The following is a 23,854-nucleotide window of genomic DNA, read 5'->3' on the forward strand; positions in this document are numbered from 1 at the left end:
GCTATTTTGGGGGGGGGCTCCAAAATCACTGTAGATGGTGACTGTAGCCATGAAATTAAAAGGTGCTTGCTCTTTGGAAGAAAAGTTATGACCAACTTAGCATATTAAAAAGCAGAGACATTACTTTGCCAACAAAGATCTGTCTAGTCAAAGCTTTGGTTTTTCCAGTGGTCATGTATGGATGTGAGAGTTGGACTATAAAGAAAGCTGAGCACCGAAGTCTTGATGCTTTTGAACTGTGGTGTTGGAGAAGACTCTTGAGAGTCCCTTGGACTACAAGAAGATCCAACTAGTCCATTCTAAAGGAGATCAGTCCTGAATATTCATTGGTAGGACTGATGCTGAAGCTGAAACTCCAATACTTTGGCCACCTGTTGTGAAGAACTGACTTATGCGAAAAGACCCTGATGCTGGGAAAGATTAAAGGCGAGAAGACAAGAGGAGGACAGAGGATGAGATGGTTGGATGGTATCGCTGACTCAATGGGCATGAGTTTGAGTAAACTCCAGGAGTTGGTGATAGGCAGGGAAGCCTGGCGTGCTGCAGTCATGGGGTTGCAAAGTATCAGACACGACTGAGTGAGCTGAACTGAACTGAACTGAAGGCAAGTATATTATGAACAGAGAAAGTTAAAGGCATATAAATGGAGGTAAGGTTTCTACACCTTTCAAACTGGAAAAATGACAGCATTAGTAGACTGAGATAAGTTGTATAAATGTAATATGAATCTCGGAGCAACCACTAAAAAACGTATAAAATGGGATACATTTAAAAATACATTGGCCCAAGTGAATGTGTTAATATCAGATGAAATGCACTTCAAAGTAAAGAAAATTACACAAAGAAGGCAATATTTAATAATAAAAGGCTCATACTACTAAGAAAACAGCAAGCCTAAATTTGCATTGCCAAATCACAGAGCAGCAAAATTACTGAAATAAAAACTGATAGAAATGAAAAGAAATATAGGGTCAATAGGCAAATACACAGTTATATTGACTATTTTGCCACCACTTTTCTTAAAATTAATGGAACAACTAGACAGGAAATCATCAAGAATATAGGATCACTCAACAGCATCATCAACTAATGGAATCAAACAACCAAGGGGAACTTCATTCAACAACAGCAGGTTGCACATTGTTTTCAAGTGCCAAAGGCACATGTACCAAAATAGACTGTATCCGGGGCTGTAAGACAAATCCCAGAAGTGTAAAAGAGTAGAAATTATTAAGCAAGTGCTTTTCAACAATAAAGAAATCAACCTAAAAGTGAAGAACAGAAAGATTATATGAAAGGCTTCAAAAACTTGGAAGTTTTGTTTATCCATATGTCAAAAACGGCATCAAGTTTGTAAGCACTCTGTAGGTCAAAGAGGAATCTTCAAAGAAAAAAATCTTAAATGTGTGAACTATATAGAAATGAAATAGAACATATCAGTGTTTATGTGATACAGTTAAAGCAATTCTGGGAAAGAAATTTATAACAAGTTAATATATTTAAAAGCAGAACATTTCAAATCAGTAATCTAAGCTGCCAGCTCAAGTACTTAGAAAACAGATTATCAAATTAAAGGAAGCAGAAGGATGAAAATAAGAAAGAGAAGAGAAGAAATTAATGAAATGGAAAACAAAAACAATTGAGAAAATCAATGACACAAAGAGCCGTTTCATTAAAAGATAATAAGAGTAACAAAATTTCAGTTAAGATTAGTAAAGCAAAAAAAAAAAAGAAACAAATTACCAATATCAGACATTAAACAGGGATTTCACTGAAAAACATCCAGATATCAAAAAATATTAAGAGGATGCTAGATATTCAAGCTGGTTTTAGAAAAGGCAGAGGAACCAGAGACCAAATTGCCAACATCCGCTGGATCATCAAAAAAGCAAGAGAGTTTCAGAAAAACATCTATTTCTGCTTTATTGACTATGCTAAAGCCTTTGACTGTGTGGATCACAATAAACTGTGGAAAATTCTGAAAGAGATGGAAGTACCAGACCACCTGACCTTTCTCTTGAGAAATTAGTATGCAGGTCAGGAAGCAACAGGTAGAACTGGACATGGAACAACAGACTGGTTCCAAATAGGAAAAGGAGTATGTCAAGGCTGTATATTGTCACCCTGCTTATTTAACTTCTATGCAGAGTACATCATGAGAAACACTGGACTGGAAGAAGCACAACCTGGAATCAAGATTGCCGGGAGAAATACCAATAACCTCAGATATGCAGATGACACCACCCTTAAGGCAGAAACTAAAGAAGAGGAACTAAAGAGGAACTGAAGAGGAACTAAAAAGCCTCTTGATGAAGGTGAAAGAGGAGAGTGAAAAAGTTGGCTTAAAACTCAACATTCAGAAAATGAAGATCATGGCATCTGGTCCCATCACTTCATGGGAAATAGATGGGGAAACAGTGGAAACAGTGTCAGACTTTATTTTGGGGGGCTCCAAAATCACTGCAGATGATGACTGCAGCCATGAAATTAAAAGATGCTTACTCCAAAAGTTATGACCAACCTAGATAGCCCATTGAAAAGCAGAGACATTACTTTGCCAACAAAGGTCCGTCTACTCAAGGCTATGGTTTTTCCAGTGGTCCCATATGGATGTGAGAGTTGGACTGTGAAGAAAGCTGACAGCCGAAGACTTGATGCTTTTGAACTGTAGTGTTGGAGAAGACTCTTGAGAGTCCCTTGGACTGCAGGGAGATCCAACCAGTCCATTCTGAAGGAGATCAGCCCTGGGATTTCTTTGGAAGGAATGATGCTAAAGCTGAAACTCCAATACTTTGGCCACCTCATGCGAAGAGTTGACTCATTGGAAAAGACTCTGATGCTGGGAGGGATTGGGGGCAGGAGGAGAAGGGGACGACAGAGGATGAGATGGCTGGATGGCATCACTGACTCAATGGACGTGAGTCTGAGTGAACTCTGGGAGTTGGTGATGGACAGGGAAGCCTGGCGTGCTGCGATTCATGGGGTCGAAAAGACACGACTGAGCGACTGAACTGAACTGAACTGAACTAATAATCAACTGTGTACACATAAATTTGACAACATAGAAGAATTAATTTCTCAAAAACAAAAATGGCTGACTACCTATTATTGGATAATTTGAATAGCCTTGTAACTATAAAGGCAATTGAATTTATAATTTCAAACTTACTAAAGTAGAAATCCCTACTCCTAGATAGTTTTACTGAAAGAATCCATAAATGCTTAAAGAGGAGTTAACATTGTTCTGCACAAGCTATTCCAAATAACAGAAGTGAGAGAACTCCTAAAATTCACTTTTATGAAAGTTTTATTTTTCAGACACCAAAGCAGGTAATGATAGTGCAAAAAAAGGAAACTACAGACCAATATCCCTCAGGAATATGGATGCAAATATTTTTAACAGAATATTAAATATAACAGCATATATAAAAGAATTATACACCAAGACCAAGTAGAGCTTGTTCCTGGGATGTAAGTCTTATTCAGCATCAAAAATCCAATAATATAATCAATCATATTAACAGGTTAATGAAGTATATGATCCTATCAACCAACATTTTAAAAAATATTTGAAAATAATCAACACCCATTCATGGTTAAAAATCTCAGAAAAATAGGAATAGAAGGAAACTTCTTTTTCTTGTAGGATTTGGGTGTTTGTTTTTGCTATCTGATTCGTACGTATATAACCAAAATGTTTTTGTTCTAAACAGACAATGTAAAACCATTAAGAGTATGTCATTACTGTCATAAATTTGTAGATATGATTTTAGATGAATTTTAATAGTTTATATTACATAATGTTTATGGCAACAAGTAAATTCTAATATAGAACACTGTGTTTCTTGTAAAGTTAATATCATTAATATTTAACATTATTATTGGTAAAATAAATATAATTGATACAACTGAATCTAATATATGATGAGGAATTTTAGACTTATCAGTTTTTCTCATAATTAAACCTGAGTATCACTATACCCTTATAGCATATGTAAATATATACATATATATATGAGAGGAGTCAAATATATGCAAAATCCATAACCTCCTGAATTATGCACAAATTATAGTTGCTACCTACATGAAGAATAAAGGGAGCCCAGATTAAGAGCTAAAGGAAGCTTTAGATTTATATGTTATGCTCAAAGACTTTAATATTGTTTATACATATATTTTTGGAATTAAAGGAAAAAGAACATAGTAATGAGGAAACAAGTGAAAATTTTAGCATAGAAACAGCAAATGCTAAAATAATTCAATGGTTAGGTAAAATAACTTTAAAAAATTGATAGGCTTAACATCAGATTTGGGATGGCAGAAAAAAAATGGTCAGTAACCTAGAAGATAGATGAGAGAAATTATCCAATTAAATGAACAGAGAAAATAAATGATAGTAATATTAAATGACAGAGCCATAATCACCTCTAGGAAAAAACGGAGTGTTCTAACATGTGTGAAATCAAAATCATAAGAAGACAGCAGAGAGAAAGTAAGACAGCAAAGAAAGTCCTGGCTGAAGAATTCCCAAATGTGGTGAAAACTGTCAACCTACAGATTTGAGAACCTTCAAGCTGAATTAGTTATAAAGAAAACCACTTTTATCACAGACAATCTACAAGAGAGAGAAAGAGAGTGAGAGAATGATTAAGGGAATGAATGAATCTTGAAAGCATCCATAAAAAAATATAAAGACATATTATATCTTTACATAGAGAAAGAAAAAAAAAATATGAATGGCAGCTGACTTTTCATTAGTATCAGTAAAGGTCAGAGGAGACTATGACAATATCTTTCAAGCATAAAGTAAAAGATGTCATAAGAAAATTTTACACTTGTTGAAGTCTCAAAATTTAAATCAAAATATTTTGAAATAAATGAAACTACAGTGACTCACCACTAGCGAACTGTGCTTCAAGATATGCTAAAGGAGATTCTTTAATCTGAAGGGAAATGACACAAAAAGTAAATTCAAATGTGCAAAAGAATAAACAAAAAATAAACACTAGAAAAACTGTGACTAAATGTCACTCTTTTTTAAAACAGAACTGTTAAAAGCAAAATTGTAGCATTGTGTCAGGTCATTGCATCATGATGTTAACATGTGACAGTACTACCACAAAGGCTGCATACTATTGTGGTTCAGACGGTTAAGCGTGCATCTGCAATGCGGGAGACCTGGGTTCGATTCCTGGGTCGGGAAGATCCCCTGAAGAAGGAAATGGCAATCCACTTCAGTATTATTGCCTGGAAAATCTCATAGACAGAGGAGCCTGGTACTACATTCCATGGGATCGCAAAGAGTCGGACACGACTGAGCGACTTCACTTTCACTTTCAAGGTTGTTATTATTTATGTAAAGTAATGCACATTAACTCCAAATAGACTGCTCACTTAAAGATGCATATTGTTATCACTAGAGCAATCCACTAAAAAGTAATTCAAAAGTGTATAGTTAAAAACCTATAGAGAAAATAAAATGGAAAACTATTTTTTTTTTTTTTATGAAAAAGACAGTAGGCAAAGAATAGAAATGGAAAAGCAGATGGACCAAGTAGAAAATAAAGTGAAAGTGAAGTCAAGTCGCTCAGTCGTGTCCGACTCTTTGCGACCCCATGGACTGTAGCCTACCAGGCTCCTCCCTCCATGGGATTCTCCAGGCAAGAGTACTGGAGTGGGGTGCCATTTCCTTCTCTAGGGGATCTTCCCGACCCAGGGATTGAACCTGGGTCTCCCGCATTCCAGGCAGATGCTTTAACCTCTGCGCCACCAGGGAAGCCCAAAAGTGATGTAAATATATAGACTAAATACACCAATCAAAGGATGAGATTATCAGGCAGGATTTTTAAAACATACAACTGTTTGATCTCTAGAAGACACACATTTTAGATATAAAATGATGTGTGTGTGTTCAGTCGCTCAGTGACTGACTCTTTGCGACCCCATGGACTGTAGCCCCAGTCTCCTCCGTCCATGGGATTTCCCAGGCAAGAATACTGGAGTGGGTTGCCATTTCCTCCTCCAGGGGATCTTCCCCATGCAAAGATTAAACCCGTGTCTCTTGCGTCGGCTACATTGGCAGGTGGATGCATTACCACTAGTACCAAATATAGGTAAAAAACAGAAGATTGAATAAACATATGCAGTGCAAACCTTAAGTGTGTGAAAGTTGGTGTGGCTATACTCACGTCATAAAGGTGATTTCAAGGCAAGAATATTATCAGACATCAAGACAGACAGCCCACAGTGATTAAAAAACCAATGTGTTTCATTTAATAACATTGCTTTTTAAGAAATAAAGCAAAAAATTTAATAATTGCAAGAAGAAAAAGACAAATTGACATCCGTAGTCATCGATCATAATGCCTTTTTTAGCAATTGACAGAGAAAATAGAAAAAAATCAATAAAGCTACAAAAAATGAAAAAAAAATGTTATCCACCAATTTGATCTAAGTGACATAAATAGAACACTATCCCAAACAACAACAGAGTATACTTTCTTTTTGAGTGTAAGTAGAATATTTACAAAGATGCATAATATCTTGTACCATACTATAAGACAATGAATTTCAAAACTGAAAATATTGCAAAGTATATTCTCTGGCCACAAACTGTCAAAATGTTTTAAATCAAACACTCTGCATAACAGTAGCTCCAAAAAAGTCTCAAGGGATACTAGATTATTTTTATCTGAATAGCAACCAAATATGACACATCAAAATTAGTAAAAATTTGTAAAAAAAAAAAAAAAACAGTTAAAGGGATATTTATAACTTTTTCTATGAGAAAAGATAAAATGATTAAAAATAATCTCTTGACCTTCAGAAGTTAGATGAACAAATTTAAAACAAAATAAAAAGTAATAATAATAAAGAATAGAATCAATGACGTTGAAAACAGAAAACAGTAAAGAACACTGATAAAGTCAAAAGTTGTTTCTTTGATAAGGATAATAAAATTAGCAATCCTCTAAAAAGACAAATTTAGGACAAAAATAAGAGAAAGGACAAATTACCACTTTCAGAAACAAAAAATTTAAGTGCAGATCCTACAGTCTTTAAAAGAATAGAAAGAAAGGATAGAGAGAAATATTATGTAACTATTATGCCAGTAAATTTAGCATGTAAGATAAAATTGATGAATATTTGAAAAACTTGATTTACATGAAACTGGGCTTATATAGTTGCTCAACAGGGAAATTCAGATTAAATGCATTGTGTTAACTGGGAGAAAAACTTGATTTACTGGAACTGAAGGAATAACAAATCTGAATACATATATAATGAAATATTTTTAAAAAATCTCTTGACAAGTAAAATATAAGAGCCAAATAGTTTAAGTTCTAAAAAATAAAAAAAAATTTTATCACATAGATGCAAAAAAAAAAGCACAAGATTCAATCCAATTGATGATAAAATTCATAATAGCCTAGGATTTAAAGGACATTTCTTATTCCAGTAAGGATGTTAAAAATCCTACGAATGACATCAAAATAAATGGTGAATTATTGAGTGCTTTCCCTTGAGACTGGGAACAGGATAAGTGCTTATTCTAACTCTGGCTGTTTAGTTTAGCATGATATTAGATGTCTTATCTGGTTAATAGGAAAAGAAACAGAAGGCATAAATACTGGGAAAAAGAGAAGTAAAACTATCCCTTTCACAGATATAATTTTTTACAAAAAAAAAAAAAAGGTCCATGAAATCTACAAATTACTTTAATATACAAGAATTAATTGTTTCTATCTATCCAAATCAAAGAATGAGGTCAGGAGGAGAAGGGGACGACAGAGCATGAGATGGGGTCGCTAGAGTCGGACACGACTGAGCTACTTCACTTTCACTTTTCACTTTCATGCATTGGAGAAGGAAATGGCAACCCACTCCAGTGTTCTTGCCTGGAAAATCCCAGGGATGGGGGAGCCTGGTGGGCTGCAGTCTCTGGGGTTGCACAGAGTCGGACACGACTGAAGTGACTTAGCAGCAGTAGCAGCAGCATAGTGTTAAATGTAGACACATCCTATGATTTAGTAATTTCTTTCTAGATATTTGAAAAGAAAATGGCAACCCATTCCAGTATTCTTGTCTGGAAAATCCCACGGACAGAGGAGCCTGGTAGGCTTTAGTCCATTGGGTTGTGAAGATTCGGACATGAATGAGCGACTTCACTTTCACTTTCTTCTAGATATTTACCCAGAAATATAAAAACATATGTCCACAAAAAGATTTTACAGGAATATTTGTAACATCTTTATTTGTAACTCAGAACTGAAAACACCACAAACTTCACTTGATAGACAAATGAAAAAACAATTTGAGATATATTCACTAGTTGGAATGTAATCAGCAATAAATCATAAATGTAAGATCTGAGAAACTAAAGAAGACAAATATAAAAGAATATATAGGATGGCCCACTTTTATAGATACAAAGACAGACAAACTGATCTATGGTGATAGAAATTAGAGCAACAGTTACCTGGAAGAAATGTGATTTGACTAGAAGTATGTATAGGAGGAGAAGGAAACGGCAACCCACTCCAGTATTCATGCCTGGAAAATCCCATGGACTCAGGAGTCTGGTGGGCTACAATCCACCGGGTCGCAAAGAGTCGGACACGACTGAGTGACTTCTGTGTGTGTGTGCATATGTATAGGAGATGCTTCCAAGGTGGCTCAGTCTACCTGCAGTGTAGAAGACACAAAAGACGTGGGTTCAATTCCTGAGTCGGGAAGATCCCCTGGAAGAGAGCACGGCAACCCACTCCACTATTCTTGCATGGAGAATCCCATGGACAAGAGGAGCCTGGTGGGCTACAGTCCATAGCACTGGACAGAGTTAGACATGACTGAAGTGACTGAGTACTCATGCATAGGTATAGAAGAGCTTTGAAGGGTGTTAGAGATCTATATTTCTAATGATATGGTGGTTTTATAGGTATGTACATTTTTTTCAAAACACATCTGGTTGTATAATTGTGGTCTGTGCATTTAAATGTATATGTTTCATCCCCTACCCTCAAAAGTGTGAGGCTTGTAGACTCAGATATTCTGAATCTGAATCCAAGTTCTCCTCTAACTAACTATGAGCCTTTAGACAAGTTACACGAAGAATTGCAGTTGCATAAGTATTGAGGGGTAATAGTAATCCCCACCTCACAGAGTCATGAAAACCCATGGGGGTAATATATGGTGAACATTTACCAGGGAGTTAAATGCTATCTACAAGGGCTTCACTTGTAGCTCAGTTGGTAAAGAATCTGCCTGCAGTACAGGAGACCTGGGTTCAATCACTGGGTCGGGAAGATCCCCTGGAGAAGGAAATGGAAACCCACTCCAGTATCCTTACCTGAAAAATCCCATGGACAGCGGAGCCTGGTGGACTGCAGTCCATGGGGTTGCAAACAGTTAGGCACAACTGAGCAACTAACACTAAATGCCATCTCATTTCACAGTTGTACACATATCACATGCAAGCAAGGTAGTGCTCAAAATCCTTCAAGGTAAGCTTCAACAGTGTGTGAACCAAGAACTTCCAGGTGTGCAAGCTGGGTTTAGACAAGGCAGAGGAACCAGAGGTCAAATTGCGAACATCTGTTGGATCATCGAAAAGCAAGAGAATTTCATAAAACCATCTACCTCTGCTATATTGACTATACTAAAGCTTTCAGCTGTGTGAATCACTACAAACTGTAGAAAATTCTTAAGAGATGGAAATACCAGAGCACCTTACCTACCTCCTGAGAAACCTGTATGCAGGCCAAGAAGCAACCGTTAGAACCTGACATGGAACAACAGACTGGTTCCAAATTGGGAAAGGAGTGCATCAAGGCTGTGTATTGTCATCCTGCTTAGTTAACTTCTATGCAGAGTATATCATGAGAAGTGCTGGGCTGGATGAAGCACAAGCTGGAATCAAGATTGCCAGGAAAAATATCCATAACCTCAGATATGCAGATGACACCACCCTTATGGCAGAAAGTGAAGAGAACTATAAAGAGCCTCTTGATAAAAGTGAAAAAGGAGAGTGAAAAAGCTGACTTAAAACTCAACATTTAAAAAATAAAAACCATGCCATCTGGTCCCATCATTTTGTGGCAAATAAATGAGGAAACAATGGAGACTGTGACAGACTTTATTTTCTTGGGCTCCAAAATCACTGCAGATGGTGACTTCAGCCATGAAATTAAAAGCCACTTGCTCCTTGGAAGAAAAACTATGATAAACCTAGACAGCATATTAAAAAGCAGAGACATTACTTTGCTGACAAAGGTCTGTCTAGTCAAAGCTTGTTTTTTCCAGTAGTCACATATGGATGTGCGAGTTGGAACGTAAAGAAGGCTGAGCGCCAAAGAATTGATGCTTTTGAACTGTGGTGTTGCAGAAGACTCCTGAGAGTCCCTTGGACTGCAAGGAGATCCAATAGTCTATCCTGAAGGAAATCAGTCCTGAGTATTCATTGGAAGGACTGACGCTAAAGCTGAAGCTCCAGTGCTTTGGCCACCTGATTCGAAGAGCTGACTCATTTAAAAAGACCCTGATCCTGGGAAAGATTGAGGGCAGGAGGAGAAGGCGACGACAGAGGGTGAGATGGTTGGATGGCATCAGTGATTCAGTGGGCATGAGTTTTTGCAACTCTGGGAGATGGTGAACAACAGGTAAATTTGATGTGGTGCGGTCCATGGGGTTGCAAAATCGGACACTACTGAGCAACTGACCAACAACAAAAATGCCACCTTAATTAAAAATATGTCATACTATAAAAAGTGAATGTGGTTTTTAAAAATTATTATTGTAAACAACCAATAATGAAGTCAGATATTAGTGATGAATCAACCATGTTATTTAAATAATTCTCTGTCTTATACACCTTGAGAATTTGAGGAAAACACATTGTCTTATTAAGAAGATACATTAAGCTCATTTTAATTTATTCAGTATTATATAGTATTCTTTAACATAGCTTATTTTCCATCTTTTTTGTAAGACAGTCTTCTTATATAAGTGTAGGCATGTATTTTGCATTTTTTAATTCACCAGGTTAGACTCTATAACATTTTTTATGTTTAACAGCCTTTGTAAATGAATAGTGAACTACAAAAATAACAATGTCTTAATTAAGTAAGCTTCATTTATAAAACATTTTTAATTTAGATTGCATATAGAATATAGCAAAATTTTAAGATTTGTAGATTAGTAAAAGCAGGGTATTTACAAGATTTAATATTGCTACCAGTTGTTATGTCATCTGGAGTTCTCACCATTAAATATGAAATATTTGTGATGCATTAAATCAATTAATGCCTTTACCAAATTTTTTTATAATGTTAATTTAATAAATCTTTATTTAGTGTTTACACTGTTCCCACTAAGACATCACATTTCAGTGATATCAGCTGAAATATCATTGGGAAAAAATGAGCTAGTAGACTTAGACTATCTGGGGCAGTTCCTAGTAAATAGGCCAGAGGTAATTGTTTTATGAGGCCAAATTCAGATGACAGATAGTTTTTCAGTCAGCACTGTGTTTTAAAAATTTTGTTTACTACCACTTAAAATTTTCCATATGAAAATTCAGATTTTTGGTCTCATCTCACATATTTAAAATTGACACCTCTGGGTTGGAATTGCTCATTTCCAACAGTTAACTGGAACTGAATAGCAGCTGCTCCCTTTAGAGCAGGCACACCTCAGGTTTTCCACAGACACCACCCAACCAACCTCTTTCAAGTTACCTTCCAGGTTTAACAAACCCTCTTCACTAGGAAACAAAATAAGTAGCAAAGCTACGAGAAAAACTGCAGTTGGCACTGTGCTTTCATTTACTAGGCACTAAATATTTGAGGAAAGGAGAAAAACAAACTAGTAGGGGAAATGCTATGATAAAAGAGATGAGAATCTGGATAGGACTCTTGCTTCGAACTTCAACAGCTATTCATTTAATATCCAAAACACTTCTCTTTTATGTCATGCATGCTTAGGCTTTGAATGATTATGTTAGCATAGATTACTTTTGCTCATTTACTACACTTCTGCGCCTAGACATTGCCCTTTTGAAATATGTCATGTTAATGTTTTTCTTGATTCAAAAAATGTTCTAACAGATTATTATTAAACTGCAAATCTTCTTTGTTTGGTTTGTACAAAGGCTGAAGAGATAACATTAACAATCGGCCAAGCATTTGACCTGGCGTACAGGAAATTTCTAGAATCTGGAGGAAAAGATGTTGAAACAAGAAAACAGATTGCAGGGTTACAGAAAAGAGTGAGTAAACTAAGCTTGTCATTTTGCATTTATATGATGTAAGTACAGGGAAACTTGCATACCATCAAACAAATTTAGAAGCCCTGCCATTCAATTTCCCCCACACCGATTGGAACTGCTTTCACTGTGTTCCTATAATTTTTTGTTCCTGATCCCCTGCACAGTTTTTAACCATTTTATATTGAATTCCCACAAGAACTTAGTGTTCTCATGTGACTTTGTTTCACTTCCTGATGCTTCTCATGGGGATCAGAGCAGCAGAAGCAGCAGATGCTGGGTAAGTGGTTTCCCATGCAGATCAGATTCCTTTATAATTAAATTACACCCTTTCTCCACTCTTCAAAATCATCATAAGCAAGTTTCACTGTCTTGCGGTTGTACTGCACGATTATGGGTACAGCTTGCATAGTGCTACAGGAAAACACAGAGGTATTAGGAACAAGAAATTTGCACACACGTAAAAACATATTTTAAATTTAATAGTATGTCTTTCCAGTGACCTTGAATTCTATGATATAGCTCAAGCTTTATAAAATAAATTTCACCCAATGCACAAAAAAATACATTAAAAGTTTAAATAATGTGAAATCCTATTCATTAATGTAGCCAATTTAACAGCCAATATTTTCCAAGAATAAATGTCTGAAGATTGTTCAATAATCATTTACTTTTTAGATTCAAGACTTAGAAACAGAAAATATGGAACTTAAAAACAAAGTACAAGATTTGGAAAACCAGTTAAGAATAACCCAAGTATCAACACCTCCAGTAAGTATATAGAATACATGCATGGTTTTCCTTAAAGAAACATGATTTCATGATGATAAATCATGTCTGGATCATCAGCTCTGCAATAGTTCAAATATTAATAATATTCTGAGATCAGTCATTTAAAACTAAACCTAGATAGAGATAAAAGGTGCTAAATAAGATTAATTTAAAAGTTAAAATTACCTAGGTAGCTCAGATCAGAGTTGTTTTTCCATGCTGCTCTTTTCTCTAAAATAATTCAACCCTCTATTTGATTTTTTCCTCTTTCTTTCATTCCAATTGATTACTATTTCCTGAAGTTAGATTTAATGACCCAAGCCAATCTACCCTTGGAGTTCTAAACTTCATTATAGAAGCTGGACTCTTAACAAGATCGAATTGGTTTCTCATATTATATAGCAAGGGCTCCTACTGTGACTGACACAGTTATATTTCACACACAAAAACCAGTGATAGTCTATGCAGATAACACTCCGTACATTTATAGTTAAATTATTTATTTTTGGTTTAGCATACATTTGAAATCATTTTCTCATCTTAATGTATGATGCCATTATTTTCTGATTTGGTTAAAGGAATTTTTTGGAGGGGGATAGATAGAATTTAAAACAGTTGATACTTTCTGTAGGCAAAATATACTTCGGAATCTTATTTTCTTTTAGAGTTATCTGTATTGATATTCTCCATTAAAGTGTATATTATATTTTGCATTTAGAAATTTTCATATATATAACTTTTGATATGATACTATGAATTGAAACTCAACTATGGCATTTACAAACCGCTGGAAAGAATTTTCTGCTGCAGATTTTCATTTGCAAGTCAATTTCAGTTGTCCTTAGGCAAACTCTTTATATATATATATATATATATATATATATATATATATATATATATATGATTAATGCTATCTAGAATTGCTACTAGAATATTTCACTTAAAGGAAATCAACCATGAATATTCATTGGAAGAACTGATGCTGAAACTGAAGCTCTAATACTTTGGCCACCCTGATGTGGAGAGTCAATTCATTGGTAAAGACCCTGCTGTTGGGAAAGATTGAAGGCAGGAGGAGAAGGGGGGTTACAGAGGATGAGATGGTTAGATAGCATCACTGACTCAATGGACATGAATTTGAGCAAACTCCAGGAGATGGGGAAAGACAGAGAAGCCTAGCGTGCTATTGTTCATGGGGTCACAAAGAGTCAGACATGACTCAGTGACTAAACAACAACACTAGAGTCTATTTCACCAGTTCATTACCATGAAGAATGCCTCTGTAAGAAGTTTTAAATTTGGTGTCCCCTGGAAACGGATCCAAAAACTTCTGTTTTTTTCTAAACTGACACTTTTCCATCTTCCACACTGAAAGAGTTGTGTCCATCGCTTGGCATATACTTTGTAACCGTGGGGTTGATATAGCCAAGGTGAGAGCAACTTATTTAGAAAGTTGCTGTGTACCTCTGTAATGCACAGCGAGGTGCAGAAGCATTCTCTTCAAGCTCTGACTTTATCACAGAATAGCTCTATGGGTTTTTGTTGTTGTTGTTGTTTAGTTGCTCAGTCATGTCTGACCCCAGGGACTGCAGCATTCCAGGCTTCCCTGTCCTTCACTACCTCCCACAGTGTGCTCAAGTTCATGTTCATTGAGTGTTTATCTTTACTACCATCATCATTTACTTCTCATCAAAATGATGATTTTGTTATTGCCTTCCCCACCACGAGGCAGAACATCAGCTCTTCAACCTTTAGTCCCTTAATGGAGTAACCCTTGTTTGCATCTCATTGAAAGTCTTATAAACCATCCTGTGAAAAAAAGAGAAATAATTTTCTCTAAACCATTCTTTTGTACTTAATACACGTGTAGAAAATTTATTACCTTATTGATCATTTTGCCACTAGCTCAAATTATAATTTTACAATCTACTTACATTCTTTTATTGTGGTAATATCTATGTCTATATTTTTTCTTTAACTTTTAAAAAATTACTTGTCTCATAACTTTTCAACTCCTAAAGTCTTATGTGATTTTTGAAATTGCTAATACACCTTCTTAAGATTAAAAAATAGAATTTGATTCTTTAAAAAAAAGTGACTCAACATTTTCAAATTGCTAAAGATACCTGATTTGAATATTCTGTTATAGGCATTTATTAACTTTTTAACATCTTTTTGAAGAGACTATGCACAAATATTTTTGCCTTTAATTTTCATTGTAGTTATGTAGCTGAGAAATAAATTAATGTAAAACTCAGTCCATCTGTATGCCATCCCTGTTAAAATTATCTCCCTTTTTCTTATATTAAAAATAAAATAAATTAAATTAAATTACCTACCTCGTAGCTTAGTCAGTAAAGAACCTTCCTGCAATGCAGGAGACCAGGGTTCAATTCCTGAGTCAGGAAGATCCCCTGGAAAAGGAAATGGCAACCCACTCCAATATTTTTGCCTAGAGAATCCCATGGACTCCTGCCTGGGATTTCAAGAGTCGGAGACGACTTAGCAACTAAACCACAACCACAATTATTTAGTAATTATGAAATATTCCTATGCTCATAAATATCCACTCTTCTGAAGGTTTACTAATGATTCAAACTTTTGAAATTGAATTTGAAAAATAATGAAAATTCTAAATAATTAAAATATAAATGTAAAATATATGTATCTCTTTTCTAATAGCTTATAATGGGCCTATAGTACAGCAAATTTCCATAAAGTTGGCAATGTTTTACATATGTACTTTCTTATGAAGCTGCTAAGTCACTTCAGTCGTGTCCGACTCTGTGCGACCCCATAGACAGCAGCCCACCAGGCTCCCCCGTCCCTGGGATTCTCCAGGCAAGAACACTGGAGTGGGTTGCCATTTCCTTCTCCAACGCATGAAAGTGAAAAGTGAGAGGGAAGTCGCTCAGTCGTGTCTGACTCTTTGTGACCCCATGGACTGCAGCCTACCAGGCTCCTCCATCCATGGGATTTTCCAGGCAGGAAGTGTGAGCATTAATTTTACAGGACACACTGCTGGAACACCAGGTACCTCACAGAGTCTAGCAAAGTTCACATACAGAAAATCACCGTTGGACTTATAACTCCAGAAATGAGATTCGACACATTTTGTTTGTTTTTTTCTCAGAGGACTGAAGCTAGAATGCTCCAAAATTGCTAAAATTTTGGCAGTTTGTTTAAAAGATTAGCCAGCAATTAATATATTAATTGAAAAGCATAGAAGTAAATTATGAATCCCATTATGCATGCTGAAATTACAATATGGGGGGGTTGTTATATAGGATTAATTTGGCTTCAGATTCTCCATGAGTTTTCGGTGTGTAGTAATGAGAAGAACCCCTAACACAGATGACTCTTCACCCAAAAGAAACCTTGATTCTCCCAGGAGCCAAACTTTCCTAAATCACACAGAAGTAATAATTCTTTTGCTAACTCCAGTTCAAAAATGGTTCTCTATAAATAGTGTGATACCATAATTTGGCTTGTAAAAATAAATACTTAATGCAGCAGTTTTCTGAAATATCAGAATTTGCCAGTCAAACACAATATAGTCCACATCAAGCAACTGCTAGTCAAAGTAAAATAGAAGATTTATCTCTAATCTCAGCATTAATAATCTTTACGAGAGGAAGGAAAGAGAACAAAAGTAGGAACAGAATTTTGGAGTTTTATGGTATTAAAAATAATGTAGAAAATGAAAATAATGTGAATTACTGGTATGGATGCTATTCTTGTCACATCAGTGTATAATGAAGTAGCAGATAAAGTTAATTATGGGAAGAATCAGAAAAATAAACACTTTTGGTAAAATTTATAGATAACTAAAAGATAACAAGCCATCTACCCTAGTAAATGATACACAGTTAAAAAGCTGAATTTCTGTACCATCAATTCAGTTCAGTCACTCAGTCTTGACCCCATGGGCTGCTGCACACCAGGCATCCCTGTCCATTACCAACTCCCAGAGCTTGCTCAAACTCACGTGCATTGGGTTGGTGATGCTGTCCAACCATCTCATCCTCTGTTGTCCCCTTGTATTCCTGCCGTCAGTCTTTCCCAGCATGAGGGTCTTTTCCAAGACTCAGTTCTTTGCATCAGATGGCCAAAGTATTGGAGTTTCAATTTCAACATCAGTCCTTCCAATGAATATTCAAGACTGATTTCCTTTAGAATGGACTGGTTGGATCTCCTTGCTGTCCAAGGGACTCTTAAGAATCTTGTTTAATATCACAGTTCAAAAGCATAAATTCTTAGCTGCTCAGTTTTCTTTATAGTCCACCTCTCACATCCATACATGACTACTGGAAAAACCAAAGCTTTGACTAGACAGACTTTTATCTGCAAAATAATGTCTCTGCTTTTTAATATGCTCTCTCTAGGTTGGTCATAGGTTTTCTTCCAAGGAGCAAGCATCTTTTAATTTCATGGCTGCAGTCACCATCTGCAATGATTTTGGAGCCCCCCAAAATAAAGTTTCCATTGTTTCCCCATCTATTTGCCATGGAGTGATGGGATGAGATGCCATGATCTTAGTTGTCTGAATGTTGAGTTTTAAGCCAACTTTTTCACTCTCCTCTTTCACTTTCATCAAGAGGCGCTTTAGTTCCTCTACACTTGCTGCCATAAGGGTGGTGTCATCTGCATATCTGAGGTTATTGATATTTCTCCTGGAACTCTTGATTCCAGCTTGTGCTTCATCCAGCCAATAATTTCTCATGATATACTCTACATATAAGGTAAATAAGCAGGGTGACAATATACAGCCTTGATGTACTCCTTTTCCAATTTGGAACCAGTCTGTTGTTCCATGTCCAGTTCTAACTGTTGCTTCTTGACCAGCATACAGATTTCACAGGAGGCAGGTCAGGTGGTCTGGTATTGCCATCTCTTGAAGAATATTTCATAGTTTGTTGTGATCCACATAGTCAAAGGCTTTGGCATAGTCAATAAAGCAGAAGTAGATGTTCTTCTGGAATTCTCTTGCTCTTTCGATGATCCAATGGATGTTGGCAATTTGATCTCTGGTTCTCTGCCATTTCTAAATCCAACTTGGACATCTGGAAGTTCACAGTTCACATACTGTTGAAGCCTGCCTTGGAGAATATTGAGCATTACTTTACTAGCGTGTGAGATGAGTGCTGTTGTGTGGTAGTTTGAGCATTCTTTGGCATTGCCTCTCTTTGGGATTGGAATGAAAACTGATCTTTTGGCCACTCCTGAGTTTTCCAAATTTGCTGGGATATTGAATGAAGCACTTTCACAGCATCATCTTTTAGGAGTTCAAATACTTCAACTGGAATTCGATCACCTACACTAGCTTTGTTCATAGTGATGCTTCCTAAGGCCCACTTGACTTTGCATTCCAGGATGTCTGGCTCTAGGTGAGTGATCACACCACCATGATTATCTGGGTCATGAAGATCTTTTTTTGTATAGTTCTTCTTTGTATTCTTGCCACCTCTTCTTAATATCTTCTGCTCCTATTAGGTCCATAGCATTTCTGTCCCTTATTGTGACCATCTTTGCATGAAATGTTCCCTTGGTATTTCTAATTTTCTTGAAGATATCTCTAGGCTTTCCCATTCTGTTGTTTTCCTCTATTTCTTTGCATTGATCTCTGAGGAAGGCTTTCTTATCTCTCCTTGCTATTCTTTGGAACTCTGCATTCAGATGCTTATATCTTTCCTTTTCTCCTTTGCCTTTCACTTCTCTTCTTTTCTCAGCTATTTGTAAGGCCTCCTCAGACAACCATTTTGCCTTTTTGCATTTCTTTTTCTTAGGGATGGTCTTGATCCCTGCCTCTTGTACAATGTCATGAACCTCTGTCCATAGTTCTTCAGGCACTCTGTCTATCACATCTAATCCCTGAATCTATTTGTCACTTCTATCGTATAATCATAAGGGATTTAATTTAGTTTTACCTCAATGATTTTCCCTACTTTCTTCAATTTAAGTCTGACATTGGCAATAAGGAGTTCATGATTTGAGCCACAGTCAGCTCCCAGTCCTGTTTTTGCTGAATGTATAGAGCTTCTCCATCTTTGGCTGCAAAGAATATAATCAATCTGATTTTGGTGTTGACCATCTGGTGACGTCCATGTGCAGCCAATGCTCCAGCGCCATGCAGCTTTCTGTAATATAGAATAATAGTTTAGAGGATCAGATTTTCTATTAGGAAATTTCAGTCTTATAGATGGTAATCCTTCTTTGCTGTTTTTATTCAGTCACTCACTCATATCCAACTCTTTTTGACCCCATGAACTGAAGCATGCCAGGCTTCCCTGTCCTTCACTATCTCCCAGCATTTGCTCAAACTCATGTACATTGAGTCAGTGAGGCCATCCAAATATCTCATCTTCTATTGACCCCTTTCTCCTCCTGCCTTCAATCTTTCCCAGCATCAGGGTCTTTTCCAGTGACTTGGCTCTTTGCATCAGGTAATCAAAGTTCTGGAGCTTCAGCTTCAGCATCAATACTTCCAATGAATTTCTTGTTGTTTTTCAGTCTCTCAGTTATGTCCAACTCTTTGTGACCCCATGGACTGCAGCACACCAGGCTTCGCTATCCTTTACCATCTCCCAGAGCTTGCTCAAACTCATGTCCTTTGGGTTGGTGATGCCATCAAACCATCTTGGTTGGGGATGTCCCCAACTAAGGAGACATCCTCTGTTGTCTCCTTCTCCTCCTGCCTTTAATTTTGCCCAGCATCAAGATCTTTTCTAATGAGTCAGGTCTTCACATCAGGTGGTCAATAATTGAAGCTTCAGCTTTAGCATCAGTCTTTCCAATGAATATTCAGAGTTGATTTCCTCAAGAATTGACTGGTTTGATCTCCTAGGAGTCCAAGGGACTCTCAAGAGTCTTCTCCAACACCACAGTTCAAAAGCATCAATTCTTCAGTGCTCAGCTTCTTTATAGTCCAACTCTCACATCCATGACTATTGGAGAAACCATAGCTTTGACTAGACAGACCTTTGTAAGCAAAGTAGTGTCTCTGCTTTTTTAATGTGCTATCTAAGTTTGTCATAGCCTTTCTTCCAAGGAGCAAATGTCTTTTAATTTCCTGGCTGCACTCACTGTCCACTGCTCCAGTGATTTTGGAGCCCAAGAAAATAAAGGCTGTCACAGTTTCCATTGTTTCCCCATTTATTTGGCATGAAGTGATGGGACTGGATGCCATGTCTTAGCCTTCTGAATGTTGAGTTTTAAGAGAGCTTTTTCACTCTCCTTTTTCACTTTCATGAAGAGGCTCTTTAGTTCCTCATTATTCTATATCAAATCATAGATTAAAAATGTGAGGCCTTGTTGAGTAGAATGTTCCACATGGAGAATCTTTGTACTCTAAGGAGTCACTGTGTAGATGAGAACATTTCCTTCTCCAGGAATCTTACTGATTGAGAGATCAAACTCATATCTCCTGCATTTGCAGGAGGATTCTTTACCACTGAGTCACCTGGGAAGCCCCATGATACAGTAGTTGATTTAAAAGTGCTCTTTTTCTGTCATTATTTGGACTATTGTTTATTGTAGTTAATATACCCAGTATAAAATTTAGTGTTGAGATTTTAGTTCTAGCTTCTCTGGTGGCTCAGATAGTCAAGAATCTGCCAGCAATACAGGATACCTAGACTCAATCCCTGGGTGGAGAAGGTCCCCTAGAGAAGGAAATGACTACCTACTCCAGTATTCTTTGGAGAATTCCAAGGACAGAGCAGTCTGGTGGGCTACAGTCCATAGGGCTGCAAAGAGTCAGATATGACTGAAACTAACACTTTCACTTTCACATAGTTCTAGCTAAGGAAACCAAAATAAGAGACTTTTTTGTGCTCAGTATTATTGTATTATATAATAATATATAATGATTAAATAATTATTATATTAAAGCACATTTCTAACCACAAAACTGTATACCATTATATATCCGAAACTCTTTCACTTGAAACCAATTCCTCATACTAAATGAAAGCCTACTCCTATTTTTCATCTTTTCTTATGTAAATTGGCATGTTGTCTTTAAACTTGTCCTTAACAACCAGAATGCTTATAAGTCTCCTAAACACCACTTGGATGATTCAATTTTGGGTTCCTTTGCTGGCAAATGAAATATCCTTTGATAGTACCCATATTACATACCTCTGTATCATATTGAAATTGTGGAAATCTTTTCATTGGTTTTAGAAACTGGGTCTTTATTTTATACAGTAATTTAGATACACTGAGAAATTTCCGTTGCTTGACTGTGCTGTTTGCTGTGTTCTGGTGGTTTGGCAATAGATTAGAGGTTGGGTTTTCCACCATTTGGTACTAATTAACTAGGGACAATCTGATTTCCATTTGTTACATTCACATGGCAGTGCTGCCTGTATTTATATCAGAAAAAAAAAAAAAAAAAAAAAGGTTTATTCTGCCCTCTTAGCCTTGTGAGCACTCCAGAAGATCGTTCCATTATAAGATGTGGACATAGCAAGTTAAATCAAATTGTTCATGATTCTTGTGTTTACATGCTTACATTTTACTTTTCTGGCTATAGAAGATTTTAACCAAATCAGATCATTGCCAGGAAGTTAAATGAATAAAATTGCAGTCCTAAGAAATACTGGACTTTCTCTTGCTGAGTAAAATAAATGTCTCCCTTTCAATTAAACCAACTGTTACTGGATAAAAGTCTACCTTTGCGTAATCAACTGTGTGGCCTCTGATTAGACTTGATAGGGCAAATTATACCCTAAACTGTATATTTCGTTGTGGGTAAATAAAACTGCCTATTTATCTTCCTCTGGGGTTGTCTCAACTGCTATTGAAGATGGGTAAGGGCAGATTGTGAAAACTTTCAATTACACAACAAACCAAATGTGAATCTTTAAACAAAAGCATAAAGTTTAAACATGAACATTGATTCAAGAACATTTGAATTAACCAGTTCACAACTTCACTTTCACAACTGTCACTTTTACAAGTGATGGTTGTAAAGAACTAAACCCTGTCTAATGTGAAGAAAAATATATTTCATTCCTGTTCTTACAATGAGTACCTAATCAAGTCATTTGATCTCTTCTTGTTCCGGATACCTGGAAGAGCTAGGCATCTATATTGAAAATATGAATCCAAAGAATTTATTTTTTAAATATAATTCTAAGTAGAATTTTAAATTCTACTATTTTAATGATTGTGATAAATCATGTTTTAATCTTGAAATTATTTTTTTATGTTTTAAAAGAGTCTCTCGAGATTTATACTGCCAAAATAACTAGCAGCATAAAATAAAATTTCAGTATCATTCTAATATTTCTAATCTTTAATGCATTTTTTTGTTATTGTTTAAATGTATTCAATATTAACTGATAGGATTCAAACCCTTTTATGATGTCTCATCATTGTCATTCTTAGGCAGATATCACAGTTGAAATATTCATCATGGCCTAATATACCAAGTCTTTACTCACTGAAAGAAAGAGCTTTAAAACTATAATAGCTATAAATCTTAATTATGGACACTCATTATTAATATGTCTGAATAACCTAACAACTCCTGCATAATTAACATATAATTGTTGAGCATAGATTTCCTCATTTCCCTTAGTATAGTAATTCAGATCCCATGAAACTTCCTAAAGACCAAAGCACTTATAATTGTGAGCATAAAAGGATTAAACGGTAGTGCCATCAACTTCTGTAGCAAAGTTCCAAAATTTTGGTTTCTAGCCATCTATCAAAATATTGACACAACACCCAGCCTAAAAAAATATCAAGCCATTTTTATCTGAGCTGTGTATTTCATTTCTTAAAAAAAAAAAATTCTCAAGCACTTAAAAATGGAATATTAAAGAATGACTAGTTCCTGAACCCTTAACTTCAGAGATACTACTCAAAATATTTATCCAGTGCCCCAAATGCCACTGTATGCCATTTAAGGGCTGTAGTCACATACTCTTATTCTTATTTACCAGGCCTAATAGATTGGGGCAGAATCAGACACTAGTGAAATATGTCTGTGTATTTAAACATGCTGGGTTTAGATTTCATTCTTAAAAGGAATCAGATGGAATATCTAATTCCCTAAGTTGAATTGTTGTAAGTTAAGAATCACAAACACAAATGTCAGCAGAGCCCAGGCTGTGGCATAAATGTGTGTCCTAGTCAAGGGGTTAGAGTGAGGAGTTGGAGGGCAGACACCAACTTAAAAGGCACAGCTATTTCTCAATACCAGTGAATTATTTTTATATAAATTTTGGGGCCCACTTTCTGGATTTTCTAACTTCTAAACAGACTCTCTAGATTTTTAAGGTACAATCTTAAAATTAACCTGTAAACAACTGAATCAATGTTTTAAAGACCTGTATGACCCAAACAAAAAAATCCTAGGGGACCAAATGTAGATTACTGATGACCAAAGGAAACGCATTCCCAGGCAATGCTAGTGGTAAAGAACCCACCTGCAAATGCAGGAGGCATAACAGACATGGGTTCAGTCCCTCTGTCGGGAAGATCCCCTGGAGGAAGGCATGGCTACCCACTCCAGTATTCTTGCCTGGAGAGTCCCCTGTCAGTATTCTTGCCTGACAGAGGAGCCTGGCAGACTACGGTTCATAGGGTTGCAAAGAGTCAGACACGACTGAAGCGACTCAGCACACGGGTACATGCAAAAGGAAAGTAGTAAGAATTAATTAGTGTTAGAATTTTTAAACTTTGGACACTAAAGCTATTGATAGATAGCCCTGCTTTACCATTGAGAGTAAAAATAGTTCTTAACTGGGGTACTGACATATTCTATTATTTTCATATGATATGCATTCTTCATTTATATAAGTATACGTT

The 23,854-nt window shown here is 36.2% G+C and overlaps 1 protein-coding gene across 6 annotated transcripts in view; it reads left to right on the forward strand.

The window, feature by feature from the left end:
* Positions 1 to 23,854, forward strand: part of GULP1 (GULP PTB domain containing engulfment adaptor 1) — a 332,692-nt gene that overhangs the window by 286,056 nt on the left and 22,782 nt on the right. For all 6 annotated transcript variants that reach the window (XM_070359407.1, XM_070359405.1, XM_070359381.1 and 3 more), the window contains 2 exons: positions 12,149 to 12,265; positions 12,941 to 13,033. In XM_070359407.1, coding sequence (XP_070215508.1) covers positions 12,149 to 12,265; positions 12,941 to 13,033 — 210 coding nt within the window. The remainder of the gene's footprint in view (positions 1 to 12,148; positions 12,266 to 12,940; positions 13,034 to 23,854) is intronic.

This window comes from Bos mutus, chromosome 2 (genome assembly GCF_027580195.1).
Source record: "Bos mutus isolate GX-2022 chromosome 2, NWIPB_WYAK_1.1, whole genome shotgun sequence".
NCBI classification, from domain to species: Eukaryota; Metazoa; Chordata; class Mammalia; order Artiodactyla; family Bovidae; genus Bos; species Bos mutus.